At 43.4% G+C, this 20,972-nt stretch overlaps 1 protein-coding gene across 1 annotated transcript in view; it reads right to left on the reverse strand.

The window, feature by feature from the left end:
* Positions 1-3,765: 3,765 nt before the first annotated feature.
* LOC137528708 (H-2 class II histocompatibility antigen, E-S beta chain-like) overlaps positions 3,766-20,972 on the reverse strand; it is a 45,037-nt gene continuing 27,830 nt past the window's right edge. The window contains exons 4-6 of the mRNA XM_068250202.1: positions 14,970-15,083; positions 11,529-11,558; positions 3,766-4,012 (exon numbers count right to left, since the gene is read on the reverse strand). Coding sequence (XP_068106303.1) covers positions 3,999-4,012; positions 11,529-11,558; positions 14,970-15,083 — 158 coding nt within the window. The 3' untranslated portion in view covers positions 3,766-3,998. The remainder of the gene's footprint in view (positions 4,013-11,528; positions 11,559-14,969; positions 15,084-20,972) is intronic.

A 20,972-nucleotide genomic window follows, 5' to 3' on the forward strand; every position in this document is an offset into this window, starting at 1 on the left:
TGCAGCCAATAACTCCTCCAGGCCCCCAGCCATTAACCCTCTGATCTGTCCCAATGTCCCTCTCAGTGTGGCAAGTATCAGTGTCCACTTAATCCCACTTTCAGTGCAGTCAGTGTGTGTTCCCCCGCCCTATTTCAGTGTGGCCAATCTGTCATTCTGTTCCCCTTCATTGCGGCCAGTATTTATCACCAGGTTACTTTACAGTGTGGCCAGCATGCACTCTCCTAGCACTATGTGTCAGTATGTGTCCCCCTGCTTGCCCTATATTGTGGTACTAGATCCCTCAGTATAGACAGTGCTGCGTAATATGTTGGCGCTATATAAATCTAATAAATAATAATAATAATAATAATAATAATAGACTCCTCTAAGTCCAGTATAAAAACTTTTTTTTTTCTTTTTTTAAACCCCCCCCAGAGTTGCAGTGGCCAGCATTCTCTGATCTCTGAGATCCATCCTCGTGTACTTTCACACTGATAGAGTGACACGCAGTCACTTTAGTGGAAGCAGCCACTCACGGATTAATCACCGGGTGCAGCATCCTCTTATCTCTCGTACTCCTGCTGCCGCCGGTCTGTGAGCATTAGCAAAGCTCCGGCTGCCAGTGTCATGTGACCAGTGTCATGTGACTTTGGAAGGTGGAAACCCGAGCGATGCTAAAGGCTCACAAACCAGCGTGAGTGAGAGAGGCTGCTGCACCCGGCGATTTATATGTGAGTGGCAGCTACGTCACCCGCGCTACATATAATTGCATGGGGGAGGACAGAGAGGGGCGGCAATCCCTTTAGGTGGTGGTGGCTGGGTAGGTGGGAGGGAGGCGGGATCAAAGTACACTGGTGCCCACATCGCTGCAGCAAAGGGAGAGAGAATGGTGTCGTCCTGGCTATAAGGCAAGAAATTTAGGACTACTTGTGTATAAGTCCTCCCCCCACTTTTGTACTATGAGTCAGTCCTAAATTTCTCGACTTATAGTCGAGTATATACGTTATACCTTTTTCTATTTATAATATTATTAATGTGTACATGATTTTAAGACTATTTATTCTATTACAAATATATAAATTATTCTATTCATGTTATTTATGGTGAAGTATTTTAAAGATTAAATATATTATTGTTTCTATGTGTGTAAGGGTGTTTGTGCAGTGGAGATGGTTAGGGTTAGGCACCAACAGGGGGATGGCTAGGGTTAGGCACAACCAGGGGAGATTTAGGGTTAGGCACCACCAGGAGGGGTCTTAGGGTTAGGCACCACCAGGAGGGGTCTTAGGGTTAGGCACCACCAGGGAGGGGGGGGGGGGTCTTAGGGTTAGGCACAACCATGGGGGGGGGGTCTTAGGGTTAGGCACCACCAGGGGGGTCTAGGGGTTAGGGATAGGTTCAGGGAGGGTTCTGTGTGAGAGTAGGGTTAGGTATACTTACAGTACAATATTTGTAATATATACAATTTATTAAATTATGTATATTTGACCAAAGGGGTTAGGTCTAGGGATTAGGGATAGATCTGTGTGAGCCTACATTTAGATATAATTGCAGTAAAATACCTGTAAAATCTACCATTGTATTACTATGCTTAATACAAGTGTAAACATCATTTTTTGTTATAGATGCTATTTGACGGTTCATTTCCGATATTGTTTGTGGTTATAGATGGTATTTTGCTGTTTCATTTCCGTTTATACAACCTATTTAGCACTAGATTTTTGTTTATAAGCGATAAACGAAAAAATATTGTTTTACATTACAACTTATAATTTCGACTATATCCCGCGCCCTTTTTTCCAGGCGCCCTTTTTTGATGCACGCGTATCGGAAGGAGGGGGATAGGAGGGAGGATCAGGACGGAGTAAGGAAGGGAGGGGGGAAATGTCCGCCACACTGCTCTGCCCCACCGGCTCTATGTGAGCTTCCCTGGGACTGATGGATGCAGGTTGGCAAATTGTGGGTAGCTCAGATCGCTACCCACAGTATGCTGACAGGCATCCATCAGTCTCAGGGAAGCCCACAGATGCAGAAAAAGTGGATCCGGCGGTGGAGAGCAGCTAGAAATCTCCATGGCTGCATGGACGAGCCTGACTCGTCCATACCGATTTCAGCAAGTTTTAGCTGGGTGAGCCAGCTCGTCCATACTGCTAGGGAGGTTAAAATGCTGAGTGTATAGCGTAAACTGCAATTATTAAAGAATTATGCAATGTTATAAAAAAAAAGCTATATACCTAAAAATAAAAATATGACACTATTTTCTTTGCTACTAATGTTCTATTAATTATCCGTATTACACATACAATTCATTAAATCATGAGGATTTTTTTTCACTTTAAAGTGAATGACTTGGTTTGCATGCAAGAATCAGATTTTTTTTCTTGGCATCTATCTGTCTACATTTCTAATTGTCTGTGGAGAACAGGAAGAAATATTTTAGAATTCATAAGCATTAGTTTTAGGTTTACAGGTAGTGTCCGGTTAGCAAATGAGATAGTGATTGTAGGTTTGTTCTTAACATGAATCTGTCCAGAAGTCAAAAACTGTGTCCTTTCTGTCCCGTTCCTATATCGAAAGGCCTTGGTCACTAAAAACCAATATGCATTTGGCACAGTGAAGCCTACAAGTTTTGGATAATCAAAATGGTTGTTTATCGCTCCTTTACATGACGGGTAAACTCTGGTGACTAACATCCTCACCCCTTACTTAATTAAACGAACAAACAAAACATAATAAAAAATAAAAATTAAAAGGGAGTTATTTAAATGGCATAGGTGGCAGTTGTGACTGTTTCAACTACTTCAAGATTCTGACTCACTTAGCAGTGTACCACTTTCTCCATCCGGGATGTGGAACTTCCTCAATCTGGTGCTTTGAAGGCTAATATGGCACATAGGAGTTGATTCACTAACACACATTGTGACAGGCAGCCTATTGGGCCAATCAAAGTGCGGGGATCACATCCTTTAAAGTTACTGGACCCGCCGGGGCGAAGGCGGGATGAGTGGAGCTGGCGTAAGTTAGTAGCGCTCGTTATGCTGTGCATAGCGAACGCTACTCTGACTAAATTTAATAAGACAAAACAAATAACATTTATATTGCGCTTTTCTCCTGGCGGACTCAAAGCGCCAGAGCTGCAGCCACCAGGACGCGCTCTATAGGCAGTAGCAGTGTTACTTGCCTAAGGTCTCCTACTGAATAGGTGCTGGCTTACTGAACAGGCAGAGCCGAGATTCGAACCCAGGTCTCCTGTGTCAGAGGCAGAGCCTTTAACCATTACACTTTCCAACCACCTAATAATAAGGCACACTACCTGCCACTAGCGCGGGTAGTGTGCATTAAGGAGCATTAAGATGAAATAGTGTTACAGGAGGCTACGGACGCTAAGGGCTTGATTCACTAACCGGTGCTAAGCTGGTCAGTGAGCCTTAATGCTTTGTGGGTGCAAACCAGGGCGTTAGGTGGTTTGCTCCCACACATTGAGTATAGTGCTACTCAGTGTGCGTGCAGCGCCGGTAACAGTGCGTGGTGCGACAATAACTTCGCACCCGCTGTAAACGAAAATGGTGCATCGGATGTCCCCGAAGCGGCGCATTGATGCGCCGTTTTCAGCGCGAAGTAGCTTTGCGCGACTGTTAGTGCGTGCAAAGCTACGCTATCTTGTAAATCAAGCTCTATGTATGTTAGTGAATTAACCCCTATATCACTAGCTTGTAATGTAGGGCTTCCACGGTCCCCATCTACTAAACTGGAAGAATAAGCCACAATAAGCAAGCTAGGTAGTTGTAATAATCAGCACATTATTTAATTCTAAATGTTCTTTCTGAACATAAAATCGGTAAATCTATTTGTCTCTTTCCAATCTTAAACCTATTATATGTAGATTGTTATCTATATTTGTTATTTAGAGTTAGCTATTGCGAGAGTGCAAGATTTTAGGTTTTGATTTATTTGAATGACAGCACTGCAAGAAGCAACATGAAGAATTGTCCAGTGTAGATGTCCTCCTCTCAAGTTCAGCTCATTGGACCTAGTGGAAGAAGTAAATAAACAAGCATGGTAACTAAGGAGGCAAGGTTCAGTACTTGAAAACTACAAACTTAGGGCTTGATTCACTAACCGGCACTAAGTGTTAGCACCAGAGTAAAAAAAAAAGTTTTCTGGCGCTAAGCCGGTTAGTGTGCCTTATCTGAGTTAGTGTGCCTTCAAGCAGACCCAAATCAGACATTTTTTTTATTCAAAATATTTAGTTGCAGCACTCTGACACATACAAAGATAAATAAACACTCCTTCAAGCCTATGAGCATTTCAGTGCATGCTTTTTACCCTTCTCTTTTCATAACTAGGATTATACAGGTGGCAGCCATTAGCAATTCCTCCTTTGCCGGACACCTCCTACTCCACCAGTTTGCTGGATTCTGTCCCGGCAATTTGAAAGGAAGGGAGGGGTTCCTCCAATAAATGTAAAATATTTTATATTTGTCGTTATGCAGCTGAAAAAAGGCTGCTATGTATTATTATAATTTAGAAAATAGATTTTATTTCTGAAATCTTGTATTTTTAATTTGGGTCAACTTTAAGTAGCTTTGTGCACACTAAACAGCTTTGTGCACATTAAAAGATGGACAAAGCTACATCGCAAACTGCAGATAAGGCACACTAACCTCAGATAAGGCACACTAACCTCAGATAAGGGTAGCGCTGTAGTTTGTGCCCACTAAGTGATAAGGCACACTAACTGGCTTAGTGCCAGTTTTTTTTTTTTTTTTTTTTTTTTAAAGAGAATTTTTATTACATTTTTAAACAAGTAACAAATCATGTCATTTCAGAAGGTTTAGTAATTCAGCTGGGTTACATAAATGCATTATAATTACCGTGACATCAATCAGAGCAGTGACAAAACTATCTAGATACATTCAATAGTTATTGAAGAGATATGTCTGAGGAAAGATTTACATAAATCAGATGTATATTGATTATAGAATTAGTATTTGATGAGTTTCCAGCATAAGTATCACCCTAATTAAGCTTGTATAAGGTCCTGTACAGTGGCCGTGATGTTAAGATTCGGGATAATGGAGTCTGTTGCTTTTACCCATCTATTCCATACTTTGTCAAATTTTTGAAACTGGTTACGTGATTGATATGTGAGTTTGTATAGTGGTAAAGCATCATTAATTAACTTTTTCCAGTTGGATAGGGAAGGTGGCACAGAGAGTTTCCAATTAAGTATTATTAATTTCCTAGCGTAGTATAGGAGTATGCGGATTAAGGACAATTGATGTTTATTACATGGAATATCTCCTATGATCCCCAGTAGGCATAATTTTAGGTCTAAAGTAATTGGTAGATTTAAGGAGTCCCTCATGAAGTGCAGTACTGACTTCCAGTATTGATTGACCATTGGACAGGACCATACACAATGTATGAAATCTGCATTACTCAGTTTACATTTAAAGCATCCACTACTCGACATAGGTTGCATTTTAGAAAGTCTCAATGGGGAGAGATATGCCTGGTGCAAGGCTTAGTGCCAGTTAGTGTATCAAGCCCGTAGTTTTTAAAGTGACCATCATACTTTTCCCCACATTGTACTGCAAGTTTATAATGTTCCTGTTTATATCTTTACCTTAACCACTTTTGGAAGCGGGTCTCTGCTCCCCTAAGGACCAGAGACTTATTTCCTAAATCGAGCTGTGATTGGTTCACAATGATCACAGGACACAGAGCTCTGTTGTCAGTGTGACAGCAGAGCGAGCAGGCTCCAATGACCACAGAGCAGTGCAAACTGTAAGAGCGATGGGACTGCACAGCAACAGTGATTGAAATCTAAGCCCTGGCAGGAATAACAGGTCATCAATATTACTAAAGACAGGTCCTGTCTCACCAACATGTTCACCTTTCATGAAGTGGTGAATGCACATTTAGATCTTGGAAAAGTTGAAAACTGTTTCCTACAATAGCCTGGTGCAGAGCTGAGGATACAGGGACTAGGAGAACATGTGTGTATGTGGATAGAGAACTGGTTAAGGGACAGAAGGCAAAGAGTGGTGGTCAACAGGTCATATTTAAAAAGGGGAATCTATTAGCAGTGGGGTACTGCCGGGGTCAGTACTAGGTCCAATCCATTTATTAATGATCTAGCAGATGCAATACAAAGTAATTTCACCTTCTTTGCAGAGGATACAAAATGTTGTAGAATTATAAACACTAAGCAGGATAGTGACATTTTACATCAGGATCTCAACAGCATGTGTACTGTATATAGGCAGAAAGATGGCAGATGAAATGTAATGTAAATAAATGTAAGGTTATGCACCTTGGACATGCTAATGGTAGAGCAACATATAAGATAAATGGCTTAAGGTAGCCATACATCTAGCAATTCTGATTCAATCAACAAAGCGATCGATTTTATTAAGGAATCGACTTCAGTATGGTTGATCGAAAGTCGATCGACTAGTGACCTACACACTACAAAAGATATCCTATGCATTTCACCTTCACATTCGATCTGACCAATGTTGTGTCTCCATGCTCTGAATGCAAAAAACGATTCAGAGTCGATGGAATGACATGTGAACAGTAGCCAATTCCTGTACGATCGACGGATATCTTGCTCGATTGACTAAGCTGGTTGTTCCGACACAAAATCAGCCACTTTTCATAGTTAGGGAATTATGGAACACACTCGATTCTCTCTCTCGATTCTATCAAATTATTGAATCGAATGGTCGATCATACAGCCAAATCACTAGATGTATGGCCACATTTACAGCTGAGAACAGCAGAATTGGAGAAGGACTTATGCCCAATACACACTATGAGATTTTCTGGCAGCTTTCTTGCCAGATCTATTATTTCTAGCATGTCCGATCTGATTTCCGAACGATTTTCCATAGATGTGAATGGAAAATCGATCGGAAATCAAATCGGACATGCTGGAAATGATTGATCTGGCAAGAAATCTGCCAGAAAATCTCATTGTGTGTATTAGGTATTAGGAATACTAGTTGATAACAAGTTAGGTACAATGCCAAGCAGCAGCTAAAGCAAATACAATTCTGGACTGCCTAAATGGGAAGTAATATCTCAAGATGCTAGTATACTACTCCCTCTGTATAAATTACTTGTGAGGCCACTTCTGGAGTAGGGAATACAGTTTTTGGCATCACACCATAGTAAGGAAATTAACATCCTAAAACAGGTACAAAGACGGGCAACTATATTAACCAGGGGGGTTGAGTTTATTTAGCTTGGACAAAAGACAATTAAGGGGTTGCCTGATTAACACGTATAAATACATCAGAGGGCACTTAAAAAAAGCTTGTCAGATGTGCTTTTTTTCCTAAAAGACATGGGGACATAATCTGCCTATGTAGAAAAAAAAGGTTTTGCCATCTATTTAAGACGGGGTCCTTTACAGTAAGAGTTGTTAAAATGTGGAATATTTTACCACAGGATGTAGTTAGGACAAATTGTATTTCTGTCATTTAAAAGCGGTTTGGATGATTGCCTAGTTTATTCCCAGCAGAGTTGTCCAAGGATATTATCTGACTGACCACAGCTGAAACGCCGCATCCCCACGGCAGAATGATCTATTTATACCCCCAAAATCTTGGGGCAAAATTCCTCGACTTTCCAGGTCATGGATTTTGCTGCCTGGGGAAGGTGGAGCTTTGCACTGTAGCTCTGCCTCTGCTCGTGCCACTCTCCGTTGCTCTCCACCTCTCCCTGCCCCTCTTCTTTCGCTGAGAGGGGTGGGGACAGGTGGAGATTGACGCGAGCAGAGGCAGAGCTACTGCGCAAAGCTCTGCCACTATCCGGAAGGAGCCCCAAATTTTGCCCCGGGGATTTCGGGGGTATAAATAGATCGTTCTGCCTCGGGAATGCGACGTTTCACCGATGATCATATTGCTGAAGAGGACTGGACAGTAAAAAGAGTTTTTTTTTTATACTTCAGACTGTCTTTAAAGGTTAATTAGCCCAAGCCTTTTAAAGTGGATCCGAGATGAACTTTTACTCATTGCATAGTTGTGTTCCTTTCCTATTGTTTATAGGGCATTCCTCAAGCCAAATACTTTTTTGTTTTAATACTCTAATCCCCTATAAACTAAACATGCCTTGCCCACAGCTTTTCAGAGAGCCTTGGCATTTTCATACAGGAGCAACGGCTCATGGGAGCTCAGTCTGGGCAGGAGGAGGGGGGTATTACTAGCCAGAGATTTCAGAGGCAGAGGGGAGGAGGGGGGATTAGATTTTTTTCACAGGCTGAGTGCTGAAGATGCAGATAAGCTTGCCTGTGTGTAAGGTTTACAAACATGGCTGCTGTCATTGTATCACAGGAAGAAATAAAAAAAACATTCTATTGAAGCTGTTTGCAGCTAAATTAGATCTAAACTTTAGATAAGATATATAGACAAGTTACTTGTTTTTCATCTCAGATCCGCTTTAAGGGTTTTTTTGCGTTCTCCTGGATCAACTGCACTGGCGTAACAATAGGGGATGCGACCCCTGCCACCGCGGTGGGAACCAAGGCCCCCCTAGGGCCCGCTCAGGGACTTTTATGGGGCAGGAGGGGTCGCAGCATAAGAGTAGAGCATGGCCACAGATCGGTGAGGAGGAGGGGGGGAACATTCTCCCCCCCCCCTCCCTCACCTCGGGCTCTCCTCTCAGCGCTCCCCCTCCTGCAATCATTGGTGGCAGTGGGCGGCGGCAGGCAGGCTGAACACATACCTTCTTAGCGCCGGAGGTCTTCCAAACTAAGAGCTTTATGCTACTTTCTGTTTACACAGGAAGTTACATGAAGCACTTAGTGATCGGAGACCTCCAGCGAGAAGGAGGAATGTGTTCAGCCTGTCTGCCGCCGCCCACTGCCAACTGCCGAGGTAAGGGGGGGGGGGGGGGCGAGAATGTCCCCCCACGATCTGCGGCTATGCTATCCTCTTATGCTGCGACCCCTCCTGCCCCACAAAAGTCCCTGAGCGGCCCGCTCCTACGGAGGTGGGGGGCCCGGATTTTTTTTTGCAGGGGGGGGGGCCAGGGATTTCTAGATACGCCCCTGATCAACTGGCATATGTGAGGGTGCAGGACAGAAAAGGTACTTTATGCTTATCTATTTATTTTGGTTGGACTTGATGGACAAATGTCTTTTTTTAACCAAACTATGTAACAAAGCATAGATATCAATCATTGTTATCTGCAAGAGGTTAAAGGCGACAAAAAACCTGTAAAAAGTAAATAACTTCCTGGTGATCTTACTGGTGCTCTGCATTATGTCCAAATATAGCCTGCAGTACACATGGCCATTTAACACCTCACAGTGATAGCCAGACATGTGTGCACACATGCGCAGAGTGTGCTGGGCTTTATGCATAGTCCCGGCAAGAAGTCCTGTGTCACCCCCCTGCTCCGAAAAAACCACCACATGCTAGAATATATAAACCATGTGTCATATAGGGTGGATACATAATACAGGTAGTCCCTAAGATACAAACAACCGCCGAGTCTACTGCATTTTGTTGCACACCCCCAGCTTAGTGTGTAAACGCAGAGTATAGTGCAGTAGAGTATAGTGCAGCAGAAGCTGTGCTCTCGCCTCTCCAGTGGAGTCCAGTGCTGTGTTTCCACCTGTCTACTCACCACTCGCCCTAGTGCCAAGCATCTCCTACCCCATGTGTGTGATTAAACGCTACATGAGGAGAGCCAGCGCTAGACAGAGAAGAAAACAGACAGGATGGTTGCACAGGCACAGCACAGGACTCCGGAGGGGAGGTTAGAGCACAGCTTCTAGTGCGCTATACTCTGCCTTTACACACTGGACTAGGGGTGCTCAGGAGGGAGATCAGAAAAGCTAGTGGGACTAGGGGTGCTCAGGAGGGGGATCAGTAAAGCTAGTGGGACAAGGGGACAGAAGGAAGCACAAAGGGAGACAAAAGGAGGCGTAGTGGGACGGAGGGAGGCACAGAGGGATGCACACAGAGCTGGATCATTAACAAGGCAACATAGGTAGATACCTAGGGGCCTGGTTCATGCTAACCCACAACAAATCTTGCCAAAAAAGAAAGGTGGCCATCATGCGTGGGCCCAAAGTCTTTGCTTGCCTAGGGCACCATTTCACTTTAATCCATCTCTGGATGCACAGGGGGACTGAAGGTGGTACAAGGACACAGAAGGAGGCACAAAGGGAGACAAAAGGAGGTACAAAGGGAGACAGAAAGAGGAACAGGGGGACAGAGGGACACACACAGGGCAGAGGTAGCACAGGGGACTGAAGATAGCACAAGGAGACATAAGTGGGCACAAGTGGACAGAAGGAGATACAAATATAAGTGGGGCCAAGGCTTCATTCCAGGGCATGGCTTAGTTGGGGTGGGGCTTAGTTAAGGGGGCAGGGATTAATCAGGGGCATTGCACCCCCCAGGGCTAATGGCACTCCAGGCAAAGGCATGTAATGCCCATGTCTAAAACCGCCCGAGGCAGATCATGTGCATGCAGCATGCACAGGGGTGCATATTAGTCATCCCAAGACAAGCATAGAAGACTCCTCCTAGTAGCATTCTGTGGTGCATCTTCCTGCCAGCTTCAGACCGAACCAGGGTTTCCTTGGGGTTGCCTACTGCTGACTTATATTACTGATGCTAGCCTGATTTCCACATTTAAACTGACCTAGCCTGACTGCCACCTGCTTTAACCTTTGTCTGAACCTTTAAATAAAGAATGTCTCATTTATCTTTATAAATAAATCTGATCCCCACTAAGTGTCTACTGACTCAAGTTTCCCCCTAGGTAATGGCAGAGTAAAGCAGCTTTCCCCCCCCCTCGTTTCCCCCAGACAATGTAATTCCAAAACTGGATGAACTGGAGTGTAGCGGGGGTTGCCACAGCTTTGGAATTACATAGTGTGGGGGAGAAAAGAGCCGGAAAAGTCACTTGCGCTGGTCTGAATTTTAGCATTCAGACCATAAGACGCACTGATTTTTCCCCCACTTTTAGGGGAGAAAAAGTGTGTCTTATGGTCCAAAAAATATGGAAAATGGGTTTTAAATCAGAATCAACTTTATTCTTCAAGAGTGACAGGGGCCACACCCGGAATTATTTGTGGTAAACATAGCAATTAAATCCAGGTGCTGCACCTGTGTTAAGAAAGACTTTAAAACATCCTGTGAAGAATACTCTGAAATATAGGGATAGCATGAACTTAGGAATCTTTCAGATTCACAGCGGAACTGCTTGCTTGTCAAACAATTTGGCATCCCCTCAGACAGCTACAAATGCCTTTCTGGTGAAATGAAAATGGAGCTGAATGGCACATGGTGGCGTTCTCTGGGGGAAAAACAAAACAACGTGGCACTGGAGCACTGCCGCACTCAGATTTTACTCCAAAGGGGGAACCTGTAATTCATCACTGGTACCGAGCACTAGCAAGGACATGACCATGCACAGGAACAGCTGTCAGGTGGTGAATTCACATCCTTCTGCCTCCCATCTGAAAGAGCCCTTTGAGAGGTTAAAGCTCATATGGAAAAAGCATAAGGCATACGTACTTTCTTGCTGTACAGCCAGAAATGCAACTCCTGCAAAGAAATGAGAAATTATGAGAAATTTAATTGAAAATGCAGAGATTAACTGGGCAAGATTTATCAATAATGTCTGAGAGAAAAAAAACTAAGGCCCGGTTCACACTTGCTGTTTGCCAAACGGACCGGATGACCTGACCGGATCCGGATCGGAACCGTACGGTTCTGATCCGGATCCGATCCGGATCCGGTCAGGTTGCATCAGGTGTCCATCAGGATGCGATCCGGATCAGTTTGGCAAAAAAACGTTAAAAACAAAAAAAAAGTTGGGGGTCTGGGAGGTCAGCAGAAGGGGGACCTGTGGAATCAGGCCCTCTGCTGTTTAGCACTCACCTCCACCTGCGACATGCTGCCAACATCTCCGGATCCAGCTGTGCTGCTCCACTCCAAAATGCTTGCCCATGTGTCCCCATCCAATATCGCTGCAACAATCCCCATAGGAAGTGGGGTAGAACATCCGGATTTCTCAGCCTGTGTGTTGTGCGCTCTCCGGTTCCCATTGGTTTGTATTGGCCGGATGGTGCAGTCTGGCTCCGCCCCGGATACGGCTGCCGGAGGAGCCGGATGAAAAAATAGCGCATGTTGGAACGGAGGCCGGAGTCCGGATCCGGCCCGGATCCGGTTCGGCAGAACGGACGCATGTGAACGGACGCATAGGCTTTCATTGCTATGCCGTGCGTCCGTTCCGTCCGTTCTGCAAGCGGTGCGGCTCCGGCACGGCGATTCCGGAGGGCCACCGCAAGTGTGAACCGGGCCTTAGGAGGTTTCTAGAAATCATGCAGAACTGTCCTAGACTTTTTAAGAAGGTGTTCTAAAACAGGAGGAAATAGGTAGAATACACAGATTTGTTGCAGTCTGTGAGAGAATCCTCTGAATGAGGTAAGCTCTACTGCATCAATAACACAGAAATGACTGGGGATCACATTAGTATTTTAACTGGTTCGAGTTCCATGGTTTTTACCCCTTAAAGGCCAACTGTAACAAGATGGATATGGTGGCTGCCATATTTATTTCCTTTTAAACAATACCAGGCTATTCAGCTGGTCCATTTGTCTGCAATAGTGTCTGAATCACACCAGAAACAAGCATGCAGATAATTGTCAGATCTGACAATAATGTCAGAAACACCAGATCTGCTGCATTCTTCTTGTTCAGGGTCTATGGCTAAATGTATTAGGATCATCAGGGATAGCCAGGCAAATGGTATGCCTTAAAAAGAAACAAACATGGCAGCCTCTATATCCCTCTCATTATAGTTGTCCTTTAAAGAGAATCTGTATCCTCCTAAAATGCCCCTTTTTTTCAGCAAGTCTTCTTAAGCATTAATAGATCAGCTGAAATGCCGATATCCCGCTGCAAAATGAGCCTTTAATCACTCTTAAATGCCTGGTGCAAATTGCAGGGATCCTTCCTGTTGGAGGCAGAGCTTTGAGCTGCAGCTCTGCCTCCATTCACATCAATCTCCTGCGGATCTGCGCCTCCTCCCACCCCTCTCAGTCTTCTTTCACTGAGAGGGGCGGGAGAAGGCGGAGGTCCGTGGGAGATTGACGCAAATGGAGGCAGAGCTGCAGCTGAAATCTCTGCCTCCCCGGGCAGCAAAATCCAGGACCTGGAAAGTTGTGGATTTTTGCCCCGGTATTTGGGGGTGATTAAAGCTTCATTTTGCCATGGGATAGCAGCGTTTCAGCTAATCCATTAATGCTTAAGAAGACTGGCTGAAAAAAAAAAAAAAAAAAAAAGGGCATTTTAGAAGGCTTCAGACTCTCTAAGGTTCCTGACAGTTTTGACATTTTAGCTGTGTCGTTTTGACAGCAGAAACAATCTAGGCTTTCTTTGGGTAATTTTTTCCCCCAGACTTTTTTTTTTTTAATAGTGTTTTATGGGGATATCACATGAATACGTTCCACAGTTATAAAACACACAAAAAAAAAATCATTTGGCCCTTCCGGTTAAAACGATACCCGGTATGCCATATTTTATTACTAGCTGAGCATACGGCAAAACTTTATCGCACAGTCTTTGGCGATCGGATGTGTTGGCTAGGGCGACAGTTCGGGGATCATAGTGCTGTACAGGTGCATTGCTAGGCAACAACAGAGCGATACATCTGTAGAGCATTGGGACCCCAAACTTTTGCCATAGCGATCGCATCCAGTCATTAAAAGTTTAAAAACAGGTATAGGTATTGCAGGGATAACAATGAGTTAATAGGCTAGGCTGGGGTTACAAAAAAACAAAACAAACCTTTATTTTACTGGTTCAGGTCACTATTTTTTTTTTCAATTTTTAAAACTTTTTCCCCCTAACCTTATTGAATGAGTGCTGGCTGCTATTTGCTAGCAGCATTCATTCACAGGGCCGTGCATGTGCGGGAGAACGCATCCACGTGGCGGCAGTTTTTAATGCAGGATGTAGATTCTATGTCCTAAAATCTACAGAAGCACTAATTAGGGAGTAGAATCTATGTCCTGGAACCATAAGCAGTTAATGGTAAAATTGCAGCAGTTCCTGGGTAGGATGGACAAGGATGTCAATCAGCCCAGATACTCCTGCTTCATAAAAAAAAAAAAAAAGTGGCTCTCTTATCTCACAGGCTAGTTGCTGTCTGGGCTCAAAGAAGAGATGTGACTGACAGCTGTGAAAGAGAACTTTAGTTGTGTGAGGAATAATCATAATAAAAAAAAATCTAGCACATGCTAACAGTTCAAGTCCCACAGTGTAGCAGCTTTACAGGAGTTTAATCAATATCAACACTGGTTTAGCACTGTTCTAACTGTACAACATTTCTAGAAATTCCTGTAAAACTAGTCCCCCTGCATGAAAATAATCATAATGCGGCAATGTTTCCCCATAAAATAATCATAATGTGGCAATGTTTTACCATAAAATAATCGTAATGCAGCAATGTTTCACCATAAAATAAACGTAACGCATCTAATAGACGCTGCGCCAGTTCACCCCGCAGCTCACCTCAGCCTTCTGGCAGGCAGAGCAGGGCTACGGAAAGATGTCGCCCGAAGCCCTGTACGGGAGTTTCTAGTGCAGGACTTCAGACGCCATCTTCCCGTACCCCTGCTCGGCCTGCCGGAAGGCTGAGGTGAGCTGCAGGGATGAACCGGCGCAGCATCTATTAGATGCCATGGCCAGTTCAGCACGGGTGGTCCCACAATCTGGTGGGGGGGGTGAGCATGGTCCCCCCTCCCCATGACAGCGCCCCCCACACGGCGGCCCAGGCGACTGCTTGGTCGGACTGTTAGTGCACCTGATTGCGATGAAATAGGTAAGAAATAAGAAGAAAAAGAAAAAAAAAAAGAAAAACACACACCTGTTGTAATTTGATAAAGCTACCCCACTGTTTTCATCACAAAATGTGCATAACAGAAAAAGGCATTAGATCAGTGACAATACCTTTCTTATTGTGGAAATACACAACAAGTCCGACAATGAGGAAGACTGCTCCCAAGATGAACCCAAATATTCCCGTCAGCTTCTTGTTCCGAGCAGATTCTGATGCATCAAGCTCTGCAAATAAAAACAGGAAAATCTAGTTTTGAAATTAAATTTCATCTCCAGGCATAGACCTAAATATACCATATTACTGCCTGCTAATCAGAGAACTCAGATGTTAACTTTCTGTGTGAAATAAGATTTTTACAATTACATTTTGATCACATGACCAGAAAAAATTCAGTTGAAGACGATTATTTCAGTTTCTTTTGGTAGGGCTGTGTTGCTTGGATTGCATCATTCCACTAGTTACGCACAGACTTAAGGTGGGTACACTCGTCAGATAAAAGTCTTTGAAAAATGAAAGATCACAGACCAATTTTACCCCCTTTCATGTAGTATGAGAGCCATACTCTACACAGTCTATTCTATGGAGCTGAACTCCCCTTCAGATAAAAATCTTTGCAAGATGCTGCACACACAGATGCTGTACACATGCAACAGATCAGTATCTGCAAAAGATCAATCCCTGCAAAAGATCCATTCCTGCAAAATACATTCATAGTCTATGAGATCTGCATATCCCATACACACCTTGTTTAATGGACATTCATCTGCAGATCAGACAATTATCTGCCGATCTGAAGATCCAACCTGGTGGATCTGATCTACAGATAACTGTCCGCTAAACAAGGTGTGTATGAGATCTGCAGATATCATAGACTATGAATGCGTTTTGCAGAAATGGATCTTTTGCAGGAACAGATCTTTTGCATATACTGATCTGTTGCATGTGTACAGCGGTCTTTGTGTGCAGCATCTTGCAAAGATTTTTTTCTGATGGGAAGTTCAGCTCCATAGAATAGACTGTGTAGAGTATGGCTCTCATACTACATGAAAGGGGTAAAATTGGTCTGTGATCTTTCATTTTCCAAAGACTTTTATCTGACGTGTGTACCCACCTTAAGAAGTTTGCAGCCAATAGCTCAGGCAGTCTGTGGTGCAGGAAGTTGCTAGAGTCTAGGCTTTACAGAGTACTTCAATTATTTGACAACTACTGACTTTAGCAGTTAATAGCAAAGCCCCCTTACATGCTAGAATCACCAAATTTTCAGGGTATGTGGAGGAGGGTAGTGGGTACAAGAGAGAATTTTTTTTTTTTTTTTTTTTTTTAAAAGACCTTTTGAGAAAATCAATTTTAACCATTTATCCCGCCTGGACGTCCTGGACGTTATTGTCACGTCTGGAGCTGGTTGCGTGCGATCATGTATGCCCGTGCCGCCCCAGTAGCCCGGAGATCAATGAATGGGAACCTAGTTCCCTTTCATTGATCTAAGTCTCCTCAGAGGCCGCGGTCTTTCTGACAAAAAAAAAAAAGTTTCCCGTGTTCTATACGCTTCCTGGAAGAGAGCACTTCCAGGGCTTTAAATTAAAAAAAAAAAAAAAAAACTCACTGTGGCCATCTTGTGGCCAAATAGTAAAACTACATCTACCCACATTATTACATTTAAAATTAACGGTTTACCTCCCAAACCAGCAATTCCAAAATAAAATTTTTAATGGAAAAAAAAAATGACAATAAAAAAAAACAAAACATAAATAGTAACCTAAGGGTCTGATCTTTTTTAACCACTTGAGGACCGCAGTGTTAAACCCCCCCTAAAGACCAGGCCTTTCTATTGTTAATTGGCCACTGCAGCTTTAAGGCCAAGCTGCAGGGCCGCACAATACAGCACACACGTGATCCCCCCCCCCCCTTTTCTCCCCACCAACAGAGCTCTCTGTTGGTGGGGTCTGATCGCCCCCGTGTTTATTTTTTTTTTATATAAATATTTTTTTTTGCTATAACTCGTTTTTGTTTATAATTGTAAACCCCTCCCTCCCCCCCAGCCAGCCAATCCTGTGATCGGCTGTCATAGGCTTCTGCCTATGAGAGCCGATCGTTCTCTTGTCCCCCAAGGGGACAGCCGTGTCACACACACGGCTGCCCCCAGTACAGTGCTGCTGCTGATCGCAGCGCTGTACTAACAGAAAAGACGGCGGTTCCGCTGTCTAACAGTCTTCCGAGCGGCAATCGCCACTCGGAGACTGAAGAGGAGGCGGAGCTCCGCCCCCCAAGCAGGAGATGCGAGCGCAGCCTGCGTGCAATCTCATGCAAATCAGAGCCCCAGGACTTGACGCCAATTGGCATTAGGCGGTCCTGGGGCTGCCGCCGCGTCCACGCCCATTGGCGTGGGGCGGTCTTCAGGTAGTTAATATGCAAGTGAAGAGGGTATATTGCAAACATTTTTTAAATTATAAGCTTGTAAATAGTGATGGACGCTAAACTGAAAAAATTCACCTTTATTTCCAAATAAAATATTGGCGCCATACATTGTGATAGGGACGTAATTTAAATGGTGTAATAACCGGGACAAATGGGCAAATAAAATACATAGCTTTTAATTATGGTAGCATGTATTATTTTAAAGCTATAATAGTCGAAAACTGAGAAATAATGAATTATTTCCATGTTTTTCTTAATACTGTATTCCTGTTAAAATACATTTAGAAAAAAAAAAAATAATTCTTAGCAAAGTGTACCACCCAAAGAAAGCCTAATTGGTGTAAAAAAAAAGACAAGATATAGATCAATTTATTGTGACAATTCGTGATAAAGTTATTGGCGAATGAATGGGAGGTGAAAATTGCTCTGATGCATAAAGTGAAAAATACCCGCGGGCTGAAATGGTTCTCCTTCTGAACATGGGAAAAGTTTTAACAGCCACCAAATTTAGCGGTTAATAGCAAAGCCCCTTATATGCTAGAAACACCAAATTTGCGGGCTATGCTATTGTTAGGCTATTTTTTTTTTCAAAAAGTCTTTACTTTGATTAAATTGATTTTAAATTTCTCGTTCAAAGTGTGGGGAATGTTTCCCTGGCTGCAGACTTAGGCAGTTAATAGCAAAGCCCCCGTATGAGCTAGAAACACCAAAACACCAAATCTGCAAGCTATGAAATGCATAAAAAAAATAAAAAGTTCAGAATATGGGAAATGTAAAAAACAAAACAAAAACAAAAAAAAACAAAAAAAAAACACGGACATGGGGTCCCCCCTCCCGAGCCTCTTTAAGCCCTTGTCCCCCATGCAGGCTGGGATAGCCAGAATGCAGAGCCCCGGCCATTTGGGGCTTCACATCCTGAGCTATACCACCTCATCCATACAGCCCACAAATTAGTTTTTTTCTAGCATGTAAGGGGGCTTTGCTATTAACCGCTAAAGTTGGCGGCTATTAAAACCTTTCCTATGTTCAGAAGGAGAACTTTAAAATCATTTATCTCAAAAACTATAAGGGGCTTGATTTACAAAAGAGTGTTAACTGTTAGCACGGCCATTTTTCGCGCGAATTTTCACGCGAAATGATAACATTTTTGCGCACAAAATCGATATCGTTTTCGCACAAAAATTCGCATTTGCGCGCGAAAACCTTATCGTTTCGCGCAAAAATTCGCAATCGCGTGCAATGCGAAAATTCGCGCGAAAACGGCCGTGCTAACAGTTAGCACTCTTTTGTGAATCAAGCCCAAGGTCTTTTGGGATTTTCTTTCTCTTGTACCCACTAACCTCCTCTACATACCCTTAAAATTTGGTGTTTCTAGCAGGTAAGGGGATTTGCTATTAACCGCTAAAGTCGGTGGCGGTATACCTGCCATTTAAGTCTATGGAGCCGCTGTAAATAGCCAGTTCGTGAACATTGAGGAAATTCACGTTTGCTATTCGCGAGCCAAAAATTTGATGTTCACTACATCACTAGTTGTAAGTCGGATGCTTCTCACCGTTCTGCAGCGTCTTGTGCATTCTTTTCTTTTTGAGCTATTACGGGTTGCTGAGTAGGAATTATTATGCACTTTTTATCCTATTCTCCTCTCCCTTGTTTTGCACTCTGTCCAGTAGATGCTGGATTCTTTATTCTATTTTTATTGGGCTTTCACCCCCCTTTTCCGCTTCCGCCCGATCTTTGGTGTTGGAGGGATGTCAGTCCGCTTTAGTATTTTGTGATTTGTATGGACCAGCATTTGTCTGCCAAAACAGAGGTGTGGTGGCATCCCCGTCTGTAACCATAGCGACCGTTTCTTGTATCCTGGCAGATAGCCCTGCTCTCGTGATTTTACTCCCTTCCTACAAGCTGTCTATGCCCACTCCTAGCCACAATTCATCCAGCTATTTATAAGGGAGGAACTCTGAGTTATATTCCCGTTTGTGGCAGTGGTTGTCATGCTTGCATAAAGGGGTGGACTTTTAGGATCCAGCGTTTAGTTACTCCATTGCAGTGAACAAGTATCAACACCACGTGAAACAGCTGTTGGGCTGGCCTCCACTCTACAACCATATGCCGTGCACCCCATTACTTTTGATGCATGTGTAATTAGTCTATTTCATGGTCAATAAACTATGAACATACATTCTCTCTTCTGTACAAGTGACTTGCCACCTAGCTAAAGTCCATGTTTTTGCCCTGACTTTGGGCTGTTCATGTGAGTTTTCATTAACCTCTGCAACTTATTTTATAGTCCATGCAATTCAGACAGTTACCTGGTCTTCTAATAAGCCTGACACCCTCTTAGACAAACATCTAAAATGCTTTGGCCTTACTTGCAAATTTAATATACAATGGTGTGAAAAACTATTTGCCCCCTTCCTGATTTCTTATTCTTTTGCATGTTTGTCACACTTAAATGTTTCTGCTCATCAAAAACCGTTAACTATTAGTCAAAGATAACATAATTGAACACAAAATGCAGTTTTAAATGATGGTTTTTATTATTTAGTGAGAAAAAAAAACTCAAAACCTACATGGCCCTGTGAGAAAAATAAATTGCCCCCTGAACCTAATAACTGGTTGGGCCACCCTTAGCATCAATAATTGCAATCAAGCGTTTGCGATAACTTGCAACGAGTCTTTTACAGCACTCTGGAGGAATTTTGGCCCACTCATCTTTTCAGAATTGTTGTAATTCAGCTTTATTTGAGGGTTTTCTAGCATGAACTGCCTTTTTAAGGTCATGCCACAACATCTCAATAGGATTCAGGTCAGGACTTTGACTAGACCACCCAAGTCTTCATTTTGTTTTTCTTCAGCCATTCAGAGGTGGATTTGCTGGTGTGTTTTGGGTCATTGCCCTGCTGCAGCACCCAAGATCGCTTCAGGTTGAGTTGACGAACAGATGGCCGGACATTCTCCTTCAGGATTTTTTGGTAGACAGTAGAATTCATGGTTCCATCTATCACAGCAAGCCTTCCAGGTCCTGAAGCAGCAAAACAACCCCAGACCATCACACTACCACCACCATATTTTACTGTTGGTATGATGTTCTTTTGCTGAAATGCTGTGTTACTTCTACGCCAGATGTAACGGGACACGCACCTTCCAAAAAGTTCAACTTTTGTCTCGTCGGTCCACAAGGTATTTTCCCAAAAGTCTTGGCAATCATTGAGATGTTTTTTAGCAAAATTGAGACGAGACTTAATGTTCTTTTTGCTTAAAAGTGGTTTGCGCCTTGGATATCTGTCATGCAGGCCATTTTTGCGCAGTCTCTTTCTTATGGTGGAGTCGTGAACACTGACCTTAATTGAGGCAAGTGAGGCCTGCAGTTCTTTAGATGTTGTCCTGGAGTCTTTTGTGGCCTCTCGGATGAGTTTTCTCTGCGCTCTTGGGGTAATTTTGGTCGGCCGGTCACTCCTGGGAAGGTTCATCACTGTTCCATGTTTTTGCCATTTGTGGATAATGGCTCTCACTGTGGTTCGCTGGAGTCCCGAAGCTTTAGAAATGGCTTTATAACCTTTACCAGACTGATAGATCTCAATTACAGTACTTTTGTTCTCATTTGTTCCTGAATTTCTTTGGATCTTGGCATTATGTCTAGCTTTTGAGGTGCTTTTGGTCTACTTCTCTGTGTCAGATAGCTCCTATTTAAGCGATTT

The sequence above is a fragment of the Hyperolius riggenbachi genome, chromosome 8, assembly GCF_040937935.1.
Source record: "Hyperolius riggenbachi isolate aHypRig1 chromosome 8, aHypRig1.pri, whole genome shotgun sequence".
Taxonomy (NCBI): Eukaryota; Metazoa; Chordata; class Amphibia; order Anura; family Hyperoliidae; genus Hyperolius; species Hyperolius riggenbachi.